Source organism: Balaenoptera ricei, chromosome 1, assembly GCF_028023285.1.
Source record: "Balaenoptera ricei isolate mBalRic1 chromosome 1, mBalRic1.hap2, whole genome shotgun sequence".
NCBI classification, from domain to species: Eukaryota; Metazoa; Chordata; class Mammalia; order Artiodactyla; family Balaenopteridae; genus Balaenoptera; species Balaenoptera ricei.
The window spans coordinates 17,443,173-17,469,112 of NC_082639.1; the positions used below are offsets into that span (position 1 = coordinate 17,443,173).

The 25,940-nt window shown below is 41.3% G+C and overlaps 1 protein-coding gene across 2 annotated transcripts in view; it reads left to right on the forward strand.

Moving 5' to 3' along the window:
• The window catches only part of ZBTB40 (zinc finger and BTB domain containing 40), an 84,880-nt gene that overhangs the window by 45,602 nt on the left and 13,338 nt on the right, over positions 1 to 25,940 (forward strand). For both annotated transcript variants that reach the window (XM_059915745.1, XM_059915750.1), the window contains 9 exons: positions 9,882 to 10,074; positions 10,676 to 10,833; positions 14,431 to 14,623; positions 16,374 to 16,510; positions 16,919 to 17,120; positions 17,482 to 17,615; positions 19,235 to 19,403; positions 19,691 to 20,158; positions 20,896 to 21,102. In XM_059915745.1, the coding sequence (XP_059771728.1) occupies positions 9,882 to 10,074; positions 10,676 to 10,833; positions 14,431 to 14,623; positions 16,374 to 16,510; positions 16,919 to 17,120; positions 17,482 to 17,615; positions 19,235 to 19,403; positions 19,691 to 20,158; positions 20,896 to 21,102 (1,861 nt within the window). The remainder of the gene's footprint in view (positions 1 to 9,881; positions 10,075 to 10,675; positions 10,834 to 14,430; positions 14,624 to 16,373; positions 16,511 to 16,918; positions 17,121 to 17,481; positions 17,616 to 19,234; positions 19,404 to 19,690; positions 20,159 to 20,895; positions 21,103 to 25,940) is intronic.

Genomic DNA, 25,940 nt, shown 5'->3' on the forward strand with positions numbered 1-25,940 from the left:
TTGTAGTTTTGATTTGCATTTCTCTAATGATTAATGATGTTGAGCATTCTTTCATGTGTCTGTTGGCAATCTGTATATCTTCTTTGGAGAAATGTCTATTTAGGTCTTCTGCCCATTTTTGGATTGGGTTGTTCGTTTTTTTGTTATTGAGCTGCATGAGCTGCTTGTAAATCTTGGAGATTAATCCTTTGTCAGTTGCTTCATTTGCAAATATTTTCTCCCATTCTGAGGGTTGTCTTTTGGTCTTGTTTATGGTTTCCTTTGCTGTGCAAAAGCTTTTAAGTTTCATTAGGTCCCATTTGTTTATTTGTGTTCTTATTTCCATTTCTCTGGGAGCTGGGTCAAAAAGAATCTTGCTGTGATGTATGTCATAGAGTGTTCTGCCTATGTTTTCCTCTAAGAGTTTGATAGTGTCTGGCCTTACATTTAGGTCTTTAATCCATTTTGAGTTTATTTTTGTGCATGGTGTCAGGGAGTGTTCTAATTTCATACTTTTACATGTATCTGTCCAATTTTCCCAGCACCACTTATTGAAGAGGCTGTCTTTTCTCCATTGTATATGCTTGCCTCCTTTATCAAAGATAAGGTGACCATATGTGTGTGGGTTTATCTCTGGGCTTTCTATCCTGTTCCATTGATCTATATTTCTGTTTTTGTGCCAGTACCAAACTGTCTTGATTACTGTAGCTTTGTAATATAGTCTGAAGTCAGGGAGCCTGATTCCCCCAGCTCCATTTTTCGTTCTCAAGATTGCTTTGGCTATTCGGGGTCTTTTGTGTTTCCATACAAATTGTGAAATTTTTTGTTCTAGTTCTGTGAAAAATGCCAGTGGTAGTTTGATAGGGATTGCATTGAATCTGTAGATTGCTTTGGGTAGTAGAGTCATTTTCACAATGTTGATTCTTCCAATCCAGGAACATGGTATATCTCTCCATCTATTTGTATCATCTTTAATTTCTTTCATCAGCGTCTTATAATTTTCTGCATACAGGTCTTTTGTCTCCTTAGGTAGGTTTATTCCTAGATATTTTATTCTTTTTATTGCAATGGTAAATGGGAGTGTTTTCTTAATTTCACTTTCAGATTTTTCGTCATTAGTGTATAGAAATGCAAGAGATTTCTGTGCATTAATTTTGTATCCTGCTACTTTACCAAATTCATTGATTAGCTCTAGGAGTTTTCTGGTAGCATCTTTAGGATTCTCTATGTATAGTATCATGTCATCTGCAAATAGTGACAGCTTTACTTCTTCTTTTCTGATTTGGATTCCTTTTATTTCTTTGTCTTCTCTGATTGCTGTGGCTAACACTTCCAAAACTATGTTGAATAATAGTGATGAGAGTGGGCAACCTTGTCTTGTTCCTGATCTTAGTGGGAATGGTTTCAGTTTTTCACCATTGAGGACAATGTTGGCTGTGGGTTTGTCATATATGGCCTTTATTATGTTGAGGAAAGTTCCCTCTATGCCTACTTTCTGCAGGGCTTTTATCATAAATGGGTGTTGAATTTTGTCGAAAGCTTTCTCTGCATCTATTGAGATGATCATATGGTTTTTCTCCTTCAATTTGTTAATATGGTGTATCACATTGATTGATTTGCGTATATTGAAGAATCCTTGCATTCCTGGAATAAACCCCACTTGATCATGGTGTATGATCCTTTTAATGTGCTGTTGGATTCTGTTTGCTAGTATTTTGTTGAGGATTTTTGCATCTATGTTCATCAGTGATATTGGCCTGTAGTTTTCTTTCTTTGTGACATCTTTGTCTGGTTTTGGTATCAGGGTGATGGTGGCCTTGTAGAATGAGCTTGGGAGTGTTCCTCCCTCTGCAATATTTTGGAAGAGTTTGAGAAGGATAGGTGTTAGCTGTTCTCTAAATGTTTGATAGAATTCACCTGTGAAGCCATCTGGTCCTGGGCTTTTGTTTGTTGGAAGGTTTTTAATCACAGTTTCAATTTCAGTGCTTGTGATTGGTCTGTTCATATTTTCTATTTCTTCCTGGTTCATTCTTGGCAGGTTGTGCATTTCTAAGAATTTGTCCATTTCTTCCAGGTTGTCCATTTTATTGGCATATAGTTGCTTGTAGTAATCTCTCATGATCTTTTGTATTTCTGCAGTGTCAGTGGTTACTTCTCCTTTTTCATTTCTTATTCTATTGATTTGAGTCTTCTCCCTTTTTCTCTTGATTAGTCTGGCTAATGGTTTATCAATTTTGTTTATCTTCTCAAAGAACCAGCTTTTAGTTTTATTGATCTTTGCTATCATTTCCTTCATTTCTTTTTAATTTATTTCTGATCTGATCTTTATGATTTCTTTCCTTCTGCTAACTTTGGGGTTTTTTTTGTTTTTTCTCTAATTGCTTTAGGTGTAAGGTTAGGTTGTTTATTTGAGATGTTTCTTGTTTCTTGAGGTAGGATTGTATTGCTATAAATTTCCCTCTTAGAACTGCTTTTGCTGCATCCCATAGGTTTGGGGTCGTCATGTTTTCATTGTCATTTGTTTCTAGGTATTTTTTGATTTCCTCTTTGATTTCTTCAGTGATCTCTTGGTTATTTAGTAGTGTACTGTTTAGCCTCCATGTGTTTGTATTTTTTACAGATTTTTCCCTGTAATTGATATCTAGTCTCATAGAGTTGTGGTCGGAAAAGATACTTGATACGATTTCAATTTTCTTAATTTTACCAAGGCTTAATTTGTGACCCAAGATATGATCTATCCTGGAGAATGTTCCATGAGCACTTGAGAAGAAAGAGTATTCTGTTGTTTTTGGCTGGAATGTCCTATAAATATCAATTAAGTCCATCTTGTTGAATGTGTCATTTAAAGCTTGTGTTTCCTTATTTATTTTCATTTTGGATGATCTGTCCATTGGTGAAAGTGGGGTGTTACTATTATTGTGTTACTGTCGATTTCCCCTTTTATGGCTGTTAACATTTGCCTTATGTATTGAGGTGCTCCTATGTTGGGTGCATAAATATTTACAATTGTTGTATCTTCATCTTGGATTGATCCCTTGATCATTATGTGTGTCCTTCTTTGTCTCTTGTAATGGTCTTTGTTTTAAAGTCTATTTTGTCTGATAAGAGGATTGCTACTCCAGCTTTCTTTTGATTTCCATTTGCATGGAATATCTTTTTCCATCCCCTCACTTTCAGTCTGTATGTGTCCCTAGGCCTGAAGTGGGTCTCTTGTAGACAACATATGTACAGGTCTTGTTTTTGTATCCATTCAGCCAGTCTGTGTCTTTTGGTTGGAGCATTTAATCCATTTAAGGTAATTATTGATATGTATGTTCCCATTACCATTTTCTTAAATTTTGGGGTTTGTTATTGTAGGTCTTTTCCTTCTCTTGTGTTTCCTGCCTAGAGAAGTTCCTTTAGCATTTGTTGCAAAGCTGGTTTGGTGGTGCTAAATTCTCTTAGTTTTTGCTTGTCTTTAAAGGTTTTAATTTCTCCGTCAAATCTGAATGAGATCCTTGCTGGGTAGAGTAATCTTGGTTGTAGGTTTTTCCCTTTCATCACTTTAAATATGTCTTGCCACTCCCTTCTGGCTTGCAGAGTTTCTGCTGAAAGATCAGCTGTTAACCTTATGGGGATTCCCTTGTATGTTATTTGTTGCTTTTCCCTTGCTGCTTTTAATATTTTTTCTTTGTATTTAATTTTTGATAGTTTGATGAATATGTGTCTTGGCGTGTTTCTCCTTGGATTTATCCTGTATGGGACTCTCTATGCTTCCTGGACTTGATTGACTATTTCCTTTCCCATATTAGGGAAGTTTTCAACTATAATCTTGTCAAATATTTTCTCAGTTCCTTTCTTTTTCTCTTCTTCTTCTGGGACCCCTATAATTCGAATGTTGGTGCATTTAATGTTGCTCTAGAGGTCTCTGAGACTGTCCTCAATTCTTTTCATTCTTTTTTCTTTATTCTGCTCTGTGTTAGTTATTTCCACTATTTTATCTTCCATGTCACTTATCTTTTCTTCTGCCTCAGTTATTCTGCTATTGATTCCTTCTAGAGAATTTTAAATTTCATTTATTGTGTTGTTCATCATTGTTTGATGCTCTTTAGTTCTTCTAGGTCCTTGTTAAACGTTTCCTGTATTTTATTTCCAAGATTTTGGATCATCTTTACTATCATTACTCTGAATTCTTTTTCAGGTAGACTGCCTACTTCCTCTTCATTTGTTTGGTCTGGTGGGTTTTTACCTTGCTCCTTCATCTGCTGTGTGTTTCTCTGTCTTCTCATTTTGATTAACATACTGTGTTTGGGGTCTCCTTGTCGCAGGCTGCAGGTTCATAGTTCCCGTTGTTTTTGGTGTCTGCCCCCAGTGGCTAAGGTTGGTTCAGTGGGTTGTGTAGGCTTCCTGGTGACGGGGACTAGTACCTGTGTTCTGGTGGATGAAGCTGGATCTTTCTGGTGGGCAGGACCATGTCCGGTGGTGTGTTTTGGGGTGTCTGTGACCGTATTATGATTTTAGGTAGCCTCCCTGCTAATGGGTGGGATTGTGTTCCTGTCTTGCTAGTTGTTTGGCATAGGGTGTCCAGCACTGTAGCTTGCTGGTCGTTGAGTGGAGCTGGGTCTTAGTGTTGAGATGGAGATCTCTGGGGGAGCTTTCACCATTTGCTATTACGTGGGGCCGGGAGGTCTCTGGTGACCCAATATCCTGAACTCAGCTCTCCCACCTAAGAAGCTCAGGCCTGACACCCAACTGGAGCACCAAGACCCTGTCAGCCACATGGCTCAGAAGAAAAGGGAGAAAAAAAAGAAATAAATAAAAAAATAATAAAATAAAGTGATTAAAAATTTAAAAATATTATTTAAAATTAAAAAGTCATTTAAAAAAAGTCATTTTTAGACTCAGTCTTGAAACTCCTTTTTCACGTAATGCCTTATAATATCCTAGTGCCGTGGTCACTTACTCTGACATGAGATGGTTTGCTGTTGATGTTTAAGCTTAATTTGCAAGTCATGCTTTCAAATAGGTACCATTACCCTTGGAAGTAGCTTCCTGAACTGCAGGTGTAGTGTCTCGTACAAAGCCATCAGTCTCTAGAACAGCAGTTCAGTATATATAAAAATGATGCACTTGTTAAAATGGTGGACTTGTTAAAATGTACACCTCCAGCCGCATTTCCAGAGTCTGATTCTTACGTTGTGGTAGAGCTTGGGAATCTCCATCTTTAACAAGTTCCCCATGGACTGCTTTTTTGGTATCTCTAGACTACATTTTGAGAAGTTTTGATGGAGAAGTTAATGGCTTAACAAAATTCTTAATGTATGATGGCAGACGTCACAGTGTCTATGCTGACAGCTCTCAGTGTTTTGAGTAGCTGCTGAATACCCATTTCCCAAGTGTTATTCTTTGCTTTCTCCTTGATACAGCGGATATTTACTGAGCAACTGGTATGTGCCAGGCATTGAGCTGGTTGCTAGGAAAATAAACATAAATAAGACTGGATCCCTATCCTTATAGAATGTCTTGACAACAAAGAAATCCTGCCACGTATGTAATTTTTTGGGAAGTGTATACAGAAGTCACCCAACTACAGGAATCCCCAAAATACTTCAGTGTTGAATGTATTTATTAGAACTGTTCACTTGGAACATCATTCTGCATTTCAGCTACAGTTGTAAAGGTTGTTTGGGGGTTTTGTTTGTCACTGTTCTGTTTATACATCTTTAGCTCCCAGAGAGCTTTGAATGTTTTTTGTTGTTGTTGGCTGTTATTTGGTTCATCATCATAAATTAAAAAGATGGCTCAATGTTAACTATAATCTACACTTAGGTGTGTAATTTTGAGGCCTGTTAAAGGCTTGTGAGTGATGTTCTGATTGAGATGGACCAGCCTGTTCCTTTTCTTAAAAACAGATATGAGGTATGTACCTGGCCTGGATTGTGTTAAGGGAGGACATCATGAACCAGTGTCCTGAGTATTTTCTTTCCTGAGATAAATGATGAAAGGTGGCAAAGCCATTCTCTGAGCAGTGATTGCAGCAATATGAGAAGAACCTGGGCAGCTCGAATTGTGTGAAACCAAAGCCAAAACTGATTAAGGAGAAATCTCTTGGGTGCCGGAATGGGAAAGTGGCTTCCCCTTGTCTTTATCTCAGTGTAGTATCTCTTACCATTAGAAAAAGCTGATACTGACCTAAGAGGCTTTCAGGCTGAGCTGAGTAAAACCTGTATTTAAAGGCAAACTTATACTTTTTTTCACCTTTTATGCTAGAACTTTTAATTGTCTACTTGCTTTGTTCCTAGCCGTGTCCCTGCTTTTAATTAATTGTGTAGATAGCAAGGTGAGTGTTTGACTAGAATAAGGAGATAACTTTTTCTACTATTGATTTCCTTGCTGTTTGATCCACTTTTCACCTAAAGTTCTAGAAAGACTCCCAAAGCTGAAGACCTGGTAGCATCCTTTTTTCCTTCAACTTTGTTTCAAAGGCAAACAACAGTGAAGGCTCTTATGTGAATCTGATGTTTTCATCCGTGTTACTACTTCAGAGGTTTGCCAAGACCTGTAGGGCAGTGTTTTGTGGACTGTGTTCACTGACACACTATAGGGTAACCTTCTTGAGAAGTGAGTGGATAGGGTTCACTTTACAGGTCTATGAGAGATGAACTTAAGTTGTTTTTTTCAGATCTCCTCTCTCCTAATTATTAAATCTAAGATATGCAGCTGTAGCTAGAAGGGCTAGTGGTCTTATGGGAAGGGAATTTCATTCAGTTAAACAAACATTTATTGAGCACCTATTGTATACCAGTCTCTTCACTAATCAGTGAGACCAGGAGGAATGGTACAGATTGTCTAGATGCTACCCAGTGTTCAAGTGATGTTGATTCTAGTAAGTCCAATAAAATCCAGTGAAATGGATTTGGTTACACTCAAAGTTTGGGAGATGGAACTGGGTGAAAGGGGTGCCAGGTCATTGGAATGAGCTCAGTTTTTCATCCGGGTACTCTGCTCACTAGCCATGCAAACTTGGGCAAGTTACTTCACCTCTCTGACTCTCCTTTAAGTGGTCGTAGTAATGCCTCCAGGATCTGATGTAAGGAGTAAAGCAGATGGCAAGTATGCACGGTATCTGGGATGGTATTATTACCATTGCCTGGCCCTCAGCATTCGGGAAGGCATGAGCGAACAAGAATATAGTGTAACAGTGACAAATCCGCAGGCAGTAGGCAAGTGGTTGGGAAAATAAGTAAATTCAATTAAAAGATCTGAGTGTAAGGGAAAGATTAAATGGTTTTTTCACATATAACAGGGGGAAAGAAAACTGTCGCATCTTTAAATACATTGACCTATATTTCACTCATAGATAAAAGTACTTTGAGTACTTCTCTGACCATGAATTGATACAAATTTATTGAAGTACCTTTAACTGTAAGAATCAAAGGAGTTCCAAATGTCTGGTTAAAGAATAAAACTCTGTTTTGGTCCATTTCTTAGAGTTCTGTTACATGATAGCAATCAGTGAATTCCAGCCTGTTGCAATATGTGACACCCTTCTATTTAGTCAGATCCCCTATTTCAGAAAAGGGCTCACTCCACTGTGGAGCCCCAGGCAGCTTAGGGGGCTGGTGGAGTAAGCTACAGCACTGGCTCTGGTGCAGGTCCCCAGTAGGTGCTGGAAGAAAGAGCAGAGAGCAGGGCTTTCCAGGCAGCTGACTGCTCCCTCCTGGCCCTTTCATCAGCCTACCCCTGCTTCTCTTCCCAGATGGTCACCCTGGTGTCACTGCTGAGCAATGAAGTTAACAAATGTTTTAATTTCACTGCTGAGCAGTTCTGCAGAGGAGGAAACAGCAGAGAGGATAATGAGAAGCGCATCAGATGCCACCATTGATGAAAGCTTCTCTTCCCCACTGGCTCAAATGATAATGCCAGACAAATTGGATACTGAGAGAGGTGGATCTGGGGTATTCGGAGAGCTTCGGGGGGAAGAAAACTGGCCTAGGATAGAATGAGATAGCTGTATGCTGTATCAGTTAAGTGCACAAGAGGGAGGGAGGGAGGGAGGATAGAAATGGAAAATAAAGAGGAAGAAACAGGTTTAAAACTAAGGGCATTAGCAATAGTGGGTCTTTATAAGATACCTATTCCTGTGTTGAACAAATTAGTCTTAAAATTTAGCAGCTTAAAAGAACAAACGTTTATGACCTCACGGTTTCTGTGGGTCAGAAATCCAGGCATAGCTTATCTGGGTCCCTGGCTCAGGGTCCCTCACAGGGCTGCACTCAGGGTGTCAGCCTGGGCTGCAGACATGTCGAGGCTCAGCTGGGGAATGTCTCTTTCTAAGCTCACTCACTGACTGTTGACCGGGGATGTGAGTTCCTTGCCACATGGGCCTCTCTATAGGGTACCTCTCAACATGGCAGCTTGCATCCCATGGAAGAAAGACACTGAGGGAGTCCACACATGGGCAAACGGAAGTCACAGTAACCTAGCCTCACAAGTGGTGTCCCATTACTTTTGCCATATTCTTTTCCTTAGAAGCAAGTCATTAGGTTCAGCTCAAGGGCATGAAAACCTGGAGGCATACTGGGAACCTGAGGCTGCCTACCTCAGGTCCCTACTGCTGTCAGGGAAGAGGCATTCTAAAGAGATTTTAGGCCAACTAATAAAAGCAAGAAAGGATGAATAAATGTGACCAAAGAGAATTAAACATTCAACTTACATTTTTATCTCATTTGTTTATTATTTTTAAAATAGAGACAAAATGAGTTTATCTTATGTTCATGGAAGTTACTTATTCCAGTAAAAACTTAATAAGGATTATTAAATTGTGTTTTATCTATGTTTACTTTTGGAGATGACCAAAATTCATAGGATCCTTTTTTTTAAGTTTAACTTAGCTCTCTGATCAGGAAACAAGCTAGAACAAACTCAAGAAACACAAAGTCTAACTCATTTATAATCCTGTTTATTTGGGAGGAGAGAAGAAGATAAAGTCCCTCTAAACAACAATTTTAAACATATAATTACTGTCAGAATATATAATAACTGTCTAGGTGAACTTTGCCAGTATACATATTCAAGAGATCCTTTTGTGTTGTGTATGTGGCTGTGTGTGCATGTGTGTGTCTAGAAAACCTTTTTGCTCTCTAAAGACTCTCATGAGAAAACTATTTTCTTTTATAGTATCGACACTAAAAAACATCAGAGGTAAGTTGTAGTTTTGCCAAGTAGAAATATAAAGATTATACATAAGACTATACTCATGAAATTTTCGATTACCAGATTTTTCATTATTGCTGAAATAGAAATATTAATTCTGCCTTCCAGTTGGCATTCCTCCCATTTGTGTGAGAGATGCTTTGTCAGACCGAAGAAAGGAATGCTAATGTTGTTTATTTTACCCCTGGAGTTGTTATTTTAATGCTCTAGGTTTTGAAAAGTCATGAAGGGAGTTGGGTTTTAGGCATATGGTGCTGAGACCCCTGGAGGATAAGGCACATCTAACAGACACTGTGGCTCTGGATTGAGACAGAGTTCAGGATTAGTGCACTGGTTTTCAGCGTTGTCTTCATAAAGGTGATAGTTAAAGCTATATGTCTGAGAGCTTTTCAAAAGGAGAGTATATAAAGTGAGAAAAAATAAAGAGTTGAAACCAGTCTTAGGTACTGCTTTTGCTTATGGATTTGGAAGAAGAGCCAGTGAGGAAGGCAGAAAAAGAGTGGTCAGAAAGGCGAGTTCTTACCCAAAATGCTTCAGTGTCAAGAAGTCAGAGGAGAATTGTGCTGCAGAGGTGATAGTACCGTCAAATGCCATAGAAAGGTCAAGTAGGCGGGGATCAAACTGTTGAGGGCCCACTTGCCAGTTCCAAGGAGCATGGAGTTCTTGTGGCTGGCTAATCTGTCTTTCTGGGCACTTGTGTTCTACAGACCATAATGGGATGTCTTGTGGGTGAAGAAGGACAGTCAGCATTCCAGAGAATCCTGGATAAAGTAAGAAGTGAGAGCCTGGATGTTCAGACTGTCGTGTCCCTGTTGAGGCTGTTCCAAGATTCTAATCCTGCGGTGAAGGCAGCACTGTTAGACGGACAGCCAGAGGCTATAGAAGCAGTGCAGCCAAAAGGTACGAGAAACCTTATCCACCTGAGTGACTGAATTTTATTCTGGGAAGATGCTGTAAAGCTTGCTCCAGTGATACATTTCTTCAGTGGCTTAGTTATTGTTAAAGTGATTTTCACATAAATTCTACCTGTAGTTCCAGAGACTGCATGTTAATATATGCAAACTGAATTTGAGTCTTCATTTCTACCCCCTAGTTAACTAATCTGACATCTTGGAGTTGGAGAATACCATCAGTGTTCTCCTGCCCTTCAGAAAGCCACACATCCAAATCAGTGTTTTGAGTGCCCACGGTGAACTGGTTTGCTGACAGCACTTAAAGCCTGAAGTTTCTCTCATTTGGGTTAGATACAAAGCAGTGGCCTTGCCAGCCAGAGGTTAACCTCTGGCTGGCTCTACAGCTTTGTGTTTCGACAGATACATGAAACATTTTTCCTTTCATAGAGTTTAAACAGAATAATAAAGTATTTTCCTCTCCAAAAAGAGATTCTGCATTCGGGTGCTCAGAATTGGCTGAGAATCACTTTACTATTCTGTTAGATCTCTCTTGACAAACCATGCTGTCATTTTCTTCAAATTGACGAGCTTCTCTTGTTCGTCTCTAGCTCTTTCTCCCCCAGGGAGCACAGAAGAGGGAAAGACCTTGTCTGTTCTGTTACTAGAACACAAAGAGGACCTGATCCGGTGTGTCACACAGCTGAGACCTATTTTGGAGTTCCTGGAAACAGGCGAGGAGGAATTCCTGACTGGCTCTGAGAAAAGGGTAACTGTCGAGTATCTCTTCCTCCTTTCTGCAGCACTCTGTTTTAAACCTCTTTTGTGACACAGAGCACTTTTTACCTTGCAGTATTTCTTCACATACTACATAGTAAGCACCTTGAAGCTCAGGTTCTTGCTTCATACCTCCGTGTATCCCCTGCACCAGCTTGCTGAGTGCCTTGCGTACTGTAGTCAGACATTACATCTTTAGATGCATGGATGGATGGCTATTCCTGCTCTGACTCCGTGGGATTTTGATATAAAACATTTGCCCCAAGAGTTGAAGTGTTTAGGCACATTTCTAATTGTTATGACACTTTTTTACAGAAATGATACACTGTTCATCTTCAGAAAATTGGGAAAACAAGCAGAAAGAAAAAAGTCCAAATCTTCCACCATCTCACCACCCAGAGATGATCACTACTAACATTTTAGAACATGTGCTCCCACTTTTTCTCATTTGAATCATCCTGGGATGGGATTATCATATAGCTTTGTAACTTTATTTTTTAATTGAATATATTGTGAATATATACCTACATACGGATTTTGGTAGCTGCATTGTATTGTCTAATGGATATACCATAATTCATTAATTATTTTGGGGCATTTGTTTCTTAGTTTTTGCTATTCAGTATTTTGCTATTATAAATAATGTTACAGGGGAACATTTTACACACAAATCGTTGCATAATTCTCAGATTATTTTCTCAGGATAATTACTAAGAAGTGAGATTTTGGAATAGAGAGTAAAATTTTTCAAGTGTTTGATATATATTGCCAAATTGCCCTTCAGGAAGGTTGTACCAATTTACACTCCCACCAGCCAGCTGCTAAAATCCTCATAAAACTGCTGGCATGACTTCTCAAGTCAACTAGATAACTGTATTTGTTGGTGTTATTGATTTCAACTTTGTGCTAAAAATATTTTTATATCTGGAAGGAAGGAATAGGGACAGAGAACTTTTGTGGCGTCAAACTGTGGGAAGTGGCTTAAATGTTCAGGAGAGAAAATGTTTAGAAACCACTGGTGTGATGGCTGAGTACTGGATTGATAGTGAGGACTGGATCCTAGATTTTCTTCTTCTCGATCTTATATTGCTCTTTCTTTCATATAAAATGGGAAAACCTTTAATCTCAAAATTATATTTTGCAAATTATGTTTTTAAAAGTTTAACTCCTTTGCACTTCTTGAGAAAGATAATATACGAACAGAGTAAGATTAAACCCCTGTTTTCTCCTTAGACTTCAGATTAAGTTTAATTTCAGGCACTCAGTTTAAGTAAGTTGCTTATAGCTCTAGAAATATCTCATTCCTTGTTTAGCGATTTCATTCAATTACTCATTCAGACTTCTTCCTTATTAGCTGGATTGACTGTGTCCTTTGAACTGTGTCATTATCTTGATAAAGTAGCCTTTACAGGTGGAGCCCAAACTCGGCCCCATTCCCTGCAGCCAGGCAGGCCGTGCTGTCATTTTCTTCGGTCACTTTCAGTTTCCTTGACAGAAAGGGCTGAAGCAGAAGAACTTAAATTAGTTGTAAATCACAAAAACACTTCTTAGGATTGAGGTTCCACCAGAGCTTCATTAGGCTACTCTTTCTCATGAAAATTGAAGCAAAATAATAAAGCAGGAGTGTAGAGGTGAATGTTGATCGCATAGGCACGGTGTTTTTACACCATGTGGAACATGTTCTCAGGCCTTTTGGAACTTTTTCTCTCTTATGGAATGATGCTAATCATAGGTACCATGGCCCTTCTGTAAACATACCTTGGGTTCTGGGGGTAAATAGGCATTTTTTCACTTCAGGATTGAAAACAGGTACAAAAATAGTAATTACTATAGCTGCCATTTATTTATTGTTTACTGTGTGCCAAGCAGCGTGCTGAGGACCTTTAAAGCATTACTAAATTCTACCCTCGCAGCAACTTTATGAAGTTATGGTTAATACCCTAACTTTAAAGATGAAGAAACAGAAGCTAAGAATGGTAAGCAGCGTACCCAAAGGCGCAGCTGCTTGGGGCCAGCACCGGAACCCAGACTTCTAAACAAAGCACATCTCTTAACCACTGTGCATCCTGCTTCCGAGTGATATCAATAACCACTGTCATTTATTAACAATCACATGTGTCCTAGGAGTTATGCTCGGCTCTACAAATGGCAGCTTCATTTTAGAGAATTGTCATACTGACAGTGCAAGAGTTGGTATTGTTATCTTCTTTTGCAGATGAGAAGAATAAGGTTTAAAGACTTAAGTAACTTGCCCAAGGTCACACAGGCCGTACATTTTAGAACTGGGTTTCAAACTAGGCCTGTCTGGCTTTAAAGTTCATACCCACTCTTAACAGTATCTGGCTGCCTCATTTTGTATCAGGTTATTGTTTACGAGCTAAGAGATAGCACAGAAATCAGTACGGTTTTTAGATACAAGCCCTTAAGTTTTAAATTATGGCTCATTTAGTAGAAATCTGATATATATTAGACCTTAAACAAAGAGAATGACTCTATTCTGTATGGACAAGGTATGTGACAACTTAACTTATAATATACACATGCCTTTCATATATGTACTATAGATATTTCTTTTACATATATAAAACCAATTTGGTTTTATAGCTAAATTTATTATTTTAAAACAGAAGTAATTCGATAATAGCGTCCTCTGGCATGCTACCATGACCATCTGCTTGACTCTTTCTCCTGAGAGCTGGCATTTTCCCAAAGGAAAGTTCAAAATTCAGTCACTGTGAACCTGTAGATTACATGTATTGAAATAACCCCCTGTATCATCCACAAGAGCCGAGTTATACATATTTAGTTGCAGTCCATTAAGAGCTAGTTTTATTGTAATTGGAAAATACCTTTAAAATAACTGTCAGGTGTTTGATTTTTCAACCTTTTGCTGGAGGCCTGTGCCCTCTTGACTCAGAAAACCCTCTAGCATACCAGGGAAGAACAAGTGGGTAGAACTGTGGGATGATGACTTGAGCTGGTGCATGTGGTCGCTGGGGAGGAGGGGGATAGATAATGAGAAATCCGCTAGAAAAATGATCCTGAAGTGCACTTGAAATCTATTATTTTGGAGGCCACAGACAAATGTATGAAGTATCCGGGTATTCAAATTGCAATGCAAATAAAGTAAAAGGAAGTAAAATAATAGAATTGCTCTGAACTTGCAGCCTCTGCCACTGTCATGTACTTTACTGAACAAAGATGAAAAACACTGTAACTGTATTTATTAATTGCCAGTCAGTTTTGCAATCTTAGTGTCTGAACAAACTCAATCTAAAGCTTAGATGTAAGCTGCTTGCTAGCGTAAGAATATTTTCACAAAATGCAAACTGTCAGAGGCAAAGAATATGCACAGACCCGCAACTGAAAAAGAAAGATTTTCATGGAGCTGTTTGTTTGGAGAATGTTTTGGATTTTTATTGAAACAGAACAAGGAAGAGACTATGACAAAACTAGTGCTAGAGACAAGCAGAAGAGGACCTGGAGTCGGGGCGGCTTGTAATGCTGTCTTGCTGGTCTTTCCAGTGGTGTGTCAAATGCATTTAGAATTGCCAGTAACTGGTGTCGGGTTGATTGCTTGCCACTGCAGGTGATTCTGAATTGCTGTGAGGGTGGAACACCCAAGGAGACAATAGAAAATTTGTTGCACAGAATGGCTGAAGAGAAGACCCTGAGCGCTGAGAGTTTGGTAAAACTCCTTCAGGCTGTGAAGATGACGTTCCCAAACTTGGGCCTTCTGCTGGAGAATTTGCAGAAATTAGCTGCTTTGCCGAGCACCACAGGTATTAGTTAATTATTGACTCTCTGGACTGGAACCACTCCTACAGAAAATTATAGCTTAAAACACCCTTTTGGCTCCTTGCTGGGGAGATAAGACAATGTTAAGAAAGGCCATTGTGAAAGAGAAACTAGCTGTCACAAATCAGTGATTCTCGATATCTCTGGAGTTAGGATCGGAAATCTAAGGATTTCTTCTCCATTAAGCTCCCCCGCGATGGTCCCGTGGTTCAGGGTTTACAAGTGTGGCTTCCCCGGGGCTGTCACGTGCCACCTGTAAACGCCTGTGGAGCAGATGGACTGACAGCACTCACACGTGTGAGCAGCAGGAACTCAGGTCCTGATGTCGCCACTCCCCCGGGAGTGCTGTTTGCTTCCAGCAGTGCCCAGAATTAACCACCCCTCGTGTCCAGCCGGTCTGGGGACTATCCCTTAGAAAAACAGCCCAACTCTAGCCAATCATCCCCCGTCCCAGAACGTTTGAGAATGAAGTGGTTTTCAGAAGAAGGCTATTTGGGAAATGAGAGAACTTTCTAACTAGCTTATAAGAATAATATATACTTATACAAACTTGAACAGTTTAAAAAATAAAGAAGAAAACCTCAAATCCCACCACTTGATTATTTCATTGTTAACACATTGACATATTTTATCTATCACATTATTTTTACAATGTTGAGATGCTCTACCCTATTTTACCGTTTCCCCCACTTATCAATATAACATAAACGTTCTCCTCCACACTTCAGAACACTCCCTAGAATTCTATTTTTTTAAGGCTATGTAGTTGCTATCATAAGTATACTTATGCTGTCTTACTCATGCCCTTGTCTAGGGGCACACGTAGCATAATGGTTAAGACTATCAAGATTACTGGGATTTGCATCCTGACTTCTTTGGTAGCTCTGTGACCCTGAGTAAGCGACTTAACCCTTCTGAACCTCGGTCTCTCCTCTGTGAGATGGTGGTAAGAATGGTACCTTCCACCTTCATTTCTGTGGCTACTGTGAGATAATGTATGTAAACACGGAGCACGGTGCTCAGCACATAATACGCACTCGGTAAATATTAGTTGTTATCTTCATCATCATCGTCACAGGCTTCTCAGTGGCAAATATCTTTGTACACAGAATTTTTTTGCCTTCAGATCATTTCTTAAGGCTAGATTCCCAGAATTGGAGTTACTGGGCCAGAGAGGAAAACAAATTTTTAAATATCTACAAAGCTGAGGGGAATGCCTGATAGTTTTGATTTTTCTTTACTTTCAAATAAATATAACCTCTTAAAAGAGAGTAACTAACAGATTGGCTCAGAGGGCATATAAACAGGAGAACAGTGGGTCAGCTTTGCTACCGCCGTCCGGACTCGTGCCTGCCTGTACTTTGGATCGCCGCATGGATCCTTTACCTCAGACCTGGTGGGTAACATCCCTTGAATCTCTACATCTGCACCTCTTACAAGTGCAGCCTTCTAATTACCCCCTGGTTGAGCAATCACTAGCTTCTACCACTGGGCGCTAACTTTCAAAGTGTTGGTGGTTTTGTGACCCTGCAACACTGAGTGATTAAGTGTAGACCAGAGGAGACGTGAGCACACATGTGTGAGGCCCCAAGCCACGAGCTGCACTTGTGCTCCAGAGGAGACAGAGCTCCTGTGCTGATCTGTTCTTCTGCCCGCATTTGTAACTCCCCTCGTGTCGTGTAGAAAAGGCCTTAAGGAGGTTTTGTTGTTGTTGTTTTGCTAATATCCTTACAGTCCAAGCAAGCCCTGATGATTATGGGATTGAACTATTGAGGCGGTATCACGAAAACCTCTCAGAGATTTTCACAGACAACCAGATGTTACAAAAAATGATCCCACATGTGAAGAGTTTAGCCCCTGGAGAAAGAGAGGTAAGAGAGAGAGGGAGGAAGGGTGGGCAAAATTGAGGGAGAAGGAAAAAAGATTAACATATATATTTTTTAAATATATTTTTATTTTATATAAACATACACACACACAGCCATGTTGAGAAATGCTAAGGGGTCAGCAGAGAAGGAGATAGTAGGTGATTCAATTTCTAAGGCAGAGTGACAAGTAGGATAGTTGTAATTTCTGCAGTGATAAGGAAAAGCATTCAAAAGGAGGAATGAAGAACCTTCTCGTGTATAAACACCTCTCAGGTTGAAAGAAGTGAAGGATGTTGAAAAACTCCTCCCCAGAAATATGTTCACTACGACCCAGTGCTCAGACTTGCAGCTCTGCAGCTGGGCCAGTGGCTAGAAAGTCCCTTACGTGTATGTTTGTGCCGCATCTTGAAGGTCATGGAGAAGCTTGTGAAACGTGACTCTGGTTCAGGTGGTTTCAGTGCTCTGATGTCAGCAGTTCTAGAAGAGCAGACTCTCTCTGCAGCAGCCATTTGGCAACTGCTGCTGGTGGCTCAGGAGACAAAGGCCTGCCCATTGAACCTGCTCACGGAGGAAATACGAAGGGAGCGTGGCGCAGACGCTTTCTTCCGGGCAGGTAGGTTGCCTGGCCTCTGTGCTGGCTTTGCCCCCACCAGAGGTTACTGTCAGTCTTTGCAGAAAATAGAGCTCTCTTACGGTAGTCTTCCACATCCTGACCGGTAGAAGTAAGGACTGGCAATTTTGTTCAAGGACATGGGAGTTTGTAAACCTTTCAAAGTAAAATGTGCAGCAATTCTTCTAAGCTTATATTAATTCTACTCTGATTACAGTGATGTTTGCCATCTTCTTCACTCCCAACTCCAGGTGGGAGATAGATGAAGTATATTCTCGTTATGAAGAACTGAGTTGAGAAAAGATGAAAGGGAAAAATGGTGCTCATAGTTTTACTAATGAGTTTTCAATCCCTCTTTGTTCAGTGATGACCCCAGAAAGTGCCGCCTTCGAAACCATCCTGAGGCATCGCAGGTTGATCCTAGAGGCCATCCAGCAAAGGGCTGAACTCAAGTGCTTGGCCTCAGAGGAAGAGCGCCTGGCGGAGACTGTGAAAGAGGTGTGGTGGGGATAACAACACAATGTTTGGGGAAGTTTTACAGCGTTGATGCCCGGGACTGTCTTCACTCCTGAGGGAGGAACCAGCTCCTTGGAGCACCTGCTGCGGGCAGGCCCAGGCTAACCAACACTTGTCATGCTTTTGCTCTTATAATCCTCCCAACTCTGGGTGACAGGTGATGCCACCCACATTTTACAGATAAGGGAGCTCGGGCTCTGAGGGGTCAGTGATGTATCTAGGATGTACCAGCTAGTCAGAGAAGCAGCCAGGACTGGAACTCAGGTTCAGGTGACTCAAACCCAGATCTATTCCATTTGTTTAAACCTAGGAAAACTCAAAGGGAACCATGATACTGGTCTCTCACATGTTCTAAGAAGCAACTTTTTTCAGAGGAAGAAAAGTAAAATTGGTCTTATTACATGCTCTATTCTGGCTTCTAGAAAGAGCCAAAATAAACATAGAAAGAACAAAGCTTTTGCCCATATGGGATAACAAATAGTGCCAACTCATTTTCTGTAAGGCTTCTCACAGTGTGGCCAGCATCCCAGAAAAACCAGGTGGGGATTGCAGGGGGAATTCACGGATGTTCATCCCAGGATCATGTGCGTTTTGAGTGGGAAAGAATTATAAAGGAACATAAAATTAAACTACAGATTCACCTGTCGTGCTTTTTGATCCAAGTAGGCATGGATGGTGTGTAGACAGGCTGTCCTAACTCTGTCCACACAGGTGACAGCCCCACCTTGGTCTGGCTCTCAGATGGGCAGAAGATGGCACCCATTGCTGTGGGGCTTCAGAGGAGAGACTCATCCGCTACACAGTCCCCAGCACGCCGTGCACTTCAGAGACGGGGCTTCTGCCGTTGACCGGTTTTAGCCTCGCTAATTAGTCTCAAGCCTGCCTCCAGGGACATCAGCTTTATTTAGATAGACTTGAAAAGAGCAGAAATAGAATATCTTCCAAAATGAAAATTCCATTTGGCCATCTGTGGATGGTTTAGCTTTATTTTCTCAGTGTACTGACTCTTTTCTGCTGATAGCTCTAACATTCTGAGAGGATGGCTTTGAAATAATATTCTTGGCCTCTTTAAAGCCCCTATTTGAACCTTCCTTAAAAACCTGAGTTTCTTTATGAAAGAAGATGATGTTTAAAAGGGTACATATAAGTATCTAAAAACGTGAAGCCACTGATCATGCAGAATTACTTCCCAACATTCAGACAGTTACATATTATGAAAAATTATCTTGATCATCAAGACAGAAATGCCAACAACCAAGTCCTATAGCTTTCCAAGCATATAATACTAAGATCTAGAAAAGTTCTTTGGGAGACTCCTGGTTTCTGAGAAGATACTTCTCACCAGAAAATCCTCAGTGCTTCCTTGCTTGCACCTTTGTATTTGCACATTTGTCTTCATCTGTGCCTCCTTGTTAAAATTGTGTTAATTTCCCTGTTCTTGGAGAAAGAGGGCTCTCCACTATATTTATGGCACGAAATGTATACTTGTTACAGATGGAGCAATGCCTCCCTGAAATTAGCTTTGTTTTTTCTAAGTTGAAAACCATGGAGAAAATCTGCTGATATTAACCGCAAACCTTTGTCTCATGGTATTCATTTAGATTCTGAGCATTTCCTCTGAGACAGCCAGCCCTGAAGCTTCCCTGAGAGCATTGCTGAGCAGAGCCATGGAAAAATCCATCTCGGCCATTGAAATATGTCAGCTCCTGTGCGGCATCCACAGATCTTTCCCAGGCCTGCAGCCTGTCATGCAGGAGTTGGCGTATGCCGGTAAGAAACAGGGTGGGTGGGGTCCTGTTACGCCCCCGGGTTGTTTCCTTATTGGAGAGAAGAGGCAGCAGTTCATTTAAGAGTTCACCCATCGCGGCTTTATTTTATATGCGCTCAAATACTTAGAAAAGTCATAGACATAGATGTAAAATGATGCTATCTGTGTTTATCAGAGAATAAAGATGAACAGTCCCAAGTAGTCTCCATTCTCCCCTAAGGAGGAAAGTTAGAAAGCAAAGTAGAAACATAGGAAATTCCCAGAGCCATGAGATCTCTCTCCTGTGCAGGTTTCCTTACTCAGGAAAAGGGAGAGAAGGAAAGGTGGATGGTGAGTAATAAATTTCACCTTGAAGCCAAGGACAAAGCAGATGAAAAGGCAGCTGAGCCAGCTGAAGAAAACTGCCAGCCTGGGAAACAGGACGGTCAAGGAGAGACTGGTTCCTTGCCAGAACAACAAGAGAAAGATACTTCTGCCTCCCCAGACTCTGCCAAGAAGAGCTTCGTCTGTAAGGCCTGCAACAAGAGCTTCCATTTCTACTGCCGCCTCAAGGTGCACATGAAGCGCTGTCGGGTGGCCAAGAGCAAACAGGTGCAGTGTAAGGAGTGTAACGAGACCAAAGACTCTAAGAAGGAGCTGGAGAAACATCAGCTGGAGGCGCATGGTACAGGTGGAGAGCCTGACGTCCCCAAGAAGAAGAAGAAGAGGCTTCCAGTGACGTGTGACCTCTGTGGGAGAGAATTTGCTCATGCCTCAGGTACATTCAAGAAGGCGAAGTAATAGAGGATGATAATTCAGATATTGTAGTTTGGATTCCAGGCCTTGCCTCCAGTACGCAATAAGGGCTGTGGAAAGGCTTAGAAAATAGAGCAGAGGCAGGGTAATGTTTTGAGAAGAGCATGAGCTTTGGAATCAGCTCCCTGAGCTTTAATTTCCCCCTGTTAAATAGGCACCCTGATACCACCTACTTTTTTGAATTGCTATGAAGATTTAAGATAATATAGCTGAACACCTAGCACAGTGCCTTCAATAGAGTTAGTACTCAGTAAATTGTGGCTATTATTATTCATAATAATAACCAGCTATTTCACACCTGACTCTTAGGTTTCCATGTATCACTTGTTTCTTGATAGTAAACAAGAGTCCTAGAAACCAGGGGATGTAGAATTTGAATTGTTTTCCCTTGCCCCAAACCTAATGAAACAGAAAAGTGAGTTTTGTTTCACTCTTTCTGGGTGACTGGGTCCTATTTAAGAGAGAGAGAGGAGAGAGAAAAGATGAACCCGGGACACTTGATGCCTGACCCAGCCAGGAAGGGACCAAGGTGGCTTGGAGCGCTGGGTGGTGGGCTGATGAGCAGCGTGGCCTGGCGTCCTGTGGTTCACGCTGTGCTTCCTCTTGAGGCCTGGCCTGAGACAGTGCTCGGGTGTATCCTCCTGCTGAATTCATAACATTGATCACTAGCATCTCTGGTCCCTGGCATGGCTTCCCTAGGCATGCAGTACCACAAACTGACGGAGCATTTTGACGAGAAGCCGTTCTCCTGTGAAGAGTGTGGGGCAAAGTTTGCGGCCAATTCTACCCTGAAGAACCACCTTCGCCTTCACACTGGGGACCGTCCGTTCATGTGCAAGCACTGCCTCATGACCTTCACCCAGGCCTCTGCCCTGGCCTACCACACCAAGAAGAAGCACTCAGAAGGTAAGGCGTGGAGAACTTCTTCATTTTTCCTGCAAACTTTAACACTGTGAGCTGCCTAAAAACCCATTTGGGCTTAGGCGTGATAAGTATCTCAGAGAGATCAAAAACAGGAATAGACGTGGACTCTCTAGGTACACAGATGCTGGCAATATGTGCACAGACATGTAAAATGCTTTTGGTGAGAGTTTCTGAAGAGAGGCTGGCTAACATAATATTATGGCTTTCTAGTTATAGAATTTACATAAAGCCAGGAATTCTTTGGGGTTTGAGGTGGAGTTCAAGCATAAGAAAACCCTTGGTTGAGCACCTGCTGTGGATCAGGCAATGGCAGGCACTAAGTGACTTACCTGGAATACCTGGGATCACAGAGCTGACGGTCCAGCGTGTCTCTAGTATAGAGACAGTTACCGTGCAGGGTCAGGGTCACCCATCAGAGGTGCGATATGGAATAATAGCATTACAGGGAGATACGGAAGAATGAAGCAGGGGTTTCTAGTCCAGGCGGAGGGGGGGCGGTGGGTTGTCAGGGAAGGCTTCTCGGAGGATTCTGGACATCGTTTGGAGCATTTGTGTGTGAGTACAAATGCCACCATCATCTCGCCTGGATTGTGGTAGCCTCCTAACTGGTCTCCTCCTCTCACCCTTTCTCTGGACAGTGTTCTCAGTACACAGGCCCAAGTGATCCTTCTAAAGCTAAGCCATGTTAGGTCGCTTCTCTGCTCAAAACCCTGCAAAAGCTTTTCCCCTCATTCATTGTAAAATCTGAAGGGTAGCCTGCCAGGCCCCGCATGATCAAGTCCCCGATGCCTCTCCAACCTTATCTCTTACTGCTCTCCCCCTCACTTGACCTGTTCTACCCATTGCAGCCTCCTTGCAAGCCCTCTGACCTGCAGGGCACCTGCTGCAGGACCTGTGTTCCTGCTGTTCCTCTGCTTGGAATGCTTTCCCTTCAGACATCTCCAGGCTTCACTTCCTCACCGCCTTCAAGTCTTTACACACACCTCACGTTCTCCGTTAGACCTCTCCTGACCACCCTGTGTAAAATCTCAGTGCCCCAGCCCCAGTTCCCCTGCATTATTTTTCTCCCTCTCACTTATCATAGGATCTATCATCTACGTAATAATTTATTTTGTTTACAGTTAGTCTCCCCCTGTTAGAATACAAGCTCCATGAGGGTAAACCTCTTAGTCTTTTTTTTTCCTTCCCTCTGCTGTATCTGTGGAACTTAGAATAGTACTTAGCAATAGGAGGTCCTCAATAAACATTTACTGAGTGAATGAATTTCTTGAGCATTATTCCAGGCACTAGGGATAGTGTAACTATACCCAAGCCCGTGGAGCTAACACTCGAGTGGGTACAACAGACCATATATAAATGTGTAATATAAATTCAGATAGTAGTCATTGCAATGAGGAAAGATAAAGCAGAATAAGCAGCAGGGGTGGGGATTGGGAACTATTTATTAATATTTGTATCATCAGAGAAAGCAGAGGAGATTTGAATAGAAACCTGAACGCAGTGAGAGACAGAACCAATGGAAGATCTAGGAGAAGAACATCACGAGTGCAGAGCACCCCCTCTCCAAGTGAGAACGAATGAGACACCTGTTTGAGGGACCGAAGAAAACTAGAAGGGGCTAAAGCACAGTATATGAGGGAAAAGTGTTGAGAGATAAGGTCAGAGAGGTCACCAAAGGGCAGATCTTGGGACTCTGGTGGCGCAGTGGTTAAGAATCCGCCTGCCAATGCAGGGGACACGGGTTCGAGCCCTGGTCCGGGAAGATCCCACACGCCGCGGGGCAACTAAGCCCGTGTGCCACAACTACTGAGCTTGCGCTCTAGAGCCCGCAAATCACAACTACTGAGCCCACGTGCCACAACTACTGAAGCCCACGTGCCTAGAGCCCATGCTCTTCAACAAGAGAAGTCATCTGCAGCAAGAGACGCCACCGCAATGAGAAGCCCGTGCACCACAATGAAGAGTAGCCCCCACTCGCCGCAACTAGAGGAAGCCCGCGCTCAGCAACAAAGACCCAAAAATAAATAAAAATAAATAAATTTATTTTAAAAAGAACAACAACAAAAGGCCAGATCTTATAGGCTCTTCTAAGCCAAGATAAGGACTTTGGTTTTTATGTGAGGTGTGTTCGCTTCTATTGCTGCTGTAAAAAATTACCAGGAACAGTGGCTTAAAACAACGCAAATGTATAGTCTCACCACTTTGGAGGTTAAAAATCCAGAATGGGTCTTACGAAGCTGTGTTGGAGGGGTTGTAAAAAAATGTTCAAGTTTGGGGATATGTTGTTGACAGTGGAAGTGACAGGACTGATAATGGATTAGATGTGGGATATGAGGGAAAGAGAGGAATTAAGGATGGCTTTGGGGGTTTTGGCATGAGCAGCCAGGTAAATGATGCTGCCATTTACTGAAACGGGGGGAAACTGGAGTTTCCAGTGTGTGTATGTAGGTGGGTGGGTTGCGGGGGTGGTGGTGGTGGAGACTGAGGAACTCTGTTTTGGCATGGTGATAAATTTGAGCTACTCTTGGACCTCCAGCTGGAGAACTAGACTGATAGGCAGTGGATATAAGTCTGAAGTTCTAGGGACAGCTGGGAGATAGAGATATAAATGTGGGAGCTAGAGAGAATGTGGGAGCTAGCCATGTACAGGTGGAATGTAAGGCTCTGAGATAAGATCATCTAGAAAGTAGAGACAGAGAAGAAGGCCAAAGGCTGAGTCCTGGGCTTCTCAATAATTTCAACTCTTGATTCAAGAAACCCTTTTTTTCTTTTTTCTTTTTTTTTTCCCTGCTGTACTGCTACTTTATTTATTTTTTACATCTTGATTAGAGTATAATTGCTTTACAATATTGTGTTAGTTTCTGCTGTATAACAAAGCAAATCAGCTATACGTATACATATATCCCCATATCCCCTGCCTCTTGCGTCTCTCTCCCTCCCACCCTCCCTTTCCCACCCCTCTAGGTGGTCACAGAGCACCGAGCTGATCTCCCTGTGCTATGTGGCTGCTTCCCACTAGCTATCTATTTTACATTTGGTAGTGTATATATGTCCATTGCCACTCTCTCACTTCGTCCCAGCTTCCCCTCCCTGCCCCCTGGTGTCCTCAAGTCCATTCTCTACGTCTGTGTCTTTATTCCTGTCCTGCACCTAGGTTCATCAGAACCATTTTTTTTTAGATTCCATATATGTGTGTTACCATATGGTATTTGTTTTCTCCTTCTGACTTATTTCACTCTGTATGACAGACTCTAGGCCCATCCACCTCACTACAATTAACTCAGTTTTGTTTCTTTTTATGGCTGAGTAATATTCCATTGTATATACGTGCCACGTCTTCTTTATCCATTTGTCTGTTGATGGACACTTAGGTTGCTTCCATGTCCTGGCTATTGTAAATAGTGCTGCAATGAACATTGTGGGACATGACTCTTTTTGAACTATGGTTTTCTCAGGGTATATGCCCAATAGTGGGATTGCTGGGTCATATGGTAGTTCTGTTTTTAGTTTTTTAAGAAACCTCCATACTGTTCTCCATAGTGGCTGTATCAATTTGCATTCCCACCAACAGTGCAAGAGGGTTTCCTTTTCTCCACACCCTCTCCAGCATTTATTGTTTGTAGATGTTTTGATGATGGCCATTCTGACTGGTGTGAGGTGATACCTCGTTGTGGATTTGATTTGCATTTCTTTAATGATTAGTGATGTTGAGCATCCTTTCATGTGTTTGTTGGCAATCTGTATATCTTCTTTGGAGAAATGTCTATTTAGGTCTTCTGCCTGTTTTTGGATTGGGTTTTTGTTTTTTTGATACTGAGCTGCATGAGCTGCTTGTGTATTTGGGAGATTAATCCTTTGTCAGTTGCTTCGTTTGCAAATATTTTCTCCCATTCTGAGGGTTGTCTTTTCGTCTTGTTTGTGGTTTCCTTTGCTGTGCAAAAGCTTTTAAGTTTCATTAGGTCCCATTTGTTTATTTTTGTTTTTATTTCCGTTACTCTAGAAGGTGGGTCAAAAAGGATCTTGCTGTGATTTATGTCATAGAGTGTTTGGCCTATGTTTTCCTCTAAGAGTTTTATAGTGTCTGGCCTTACATTTAGGTCTTTAATCCATTTTGAGTTTATTTTTGTGTATGGTGTTAGGAAGTGTTCTAATTTCATTCTTTAACATGTTGCTGTCCAGTTTTCCCAGCACCACTTATGGAAGAGGCTGTCTTTTCTCCTTTGTGTATTCTTGCCTCCTTTATCAAAGCTAAGGTGGCCATATGTGCGTGGGTTTATCTCTGGGCTTTCTGTCCTGTTCCATTGATCTATATTTCTGTTTTTGTGCCAGTACCATACTGTCTTGATTACTGTAGCTTTGTAGTATAGTCTGAAGTCAGGGAGCCTGATTCCTCCAGCTCCATTTTTCTTTCTCAGGGTTGCTTTGGCTATTTGGGGTCTTTTGTGTTTCCATACAAATTGTAAAATTTTTTGTTCTAGTTCTGTGAGAAATGCCATTGGTAGTTTGATAGGGATTGCACTGAATCTGTAGATTGCTTTGGGTAGTATAGTCATTTTCACAATGTTGATTCTTCTAATCCAAGAACATGGTATATCTCTCCATCTGTTGGTATCATCTTTGATTTCGTTCATCAGTTTCTTATAGTTTTCTGAATACAGATCTTTTGTCTCCTTAGGTAGGTTTATTCCTAGGTATTTTATTCTCTTTGTTGCAATGGTAAATGGGATTGTTTCCTTAATTTCTCTTTCAGATATTTCGTTGTTAGTGTATAGGAATGCAAGAGATTTCTGTGCATTAATTTTGTATCCTGCTACTTTACC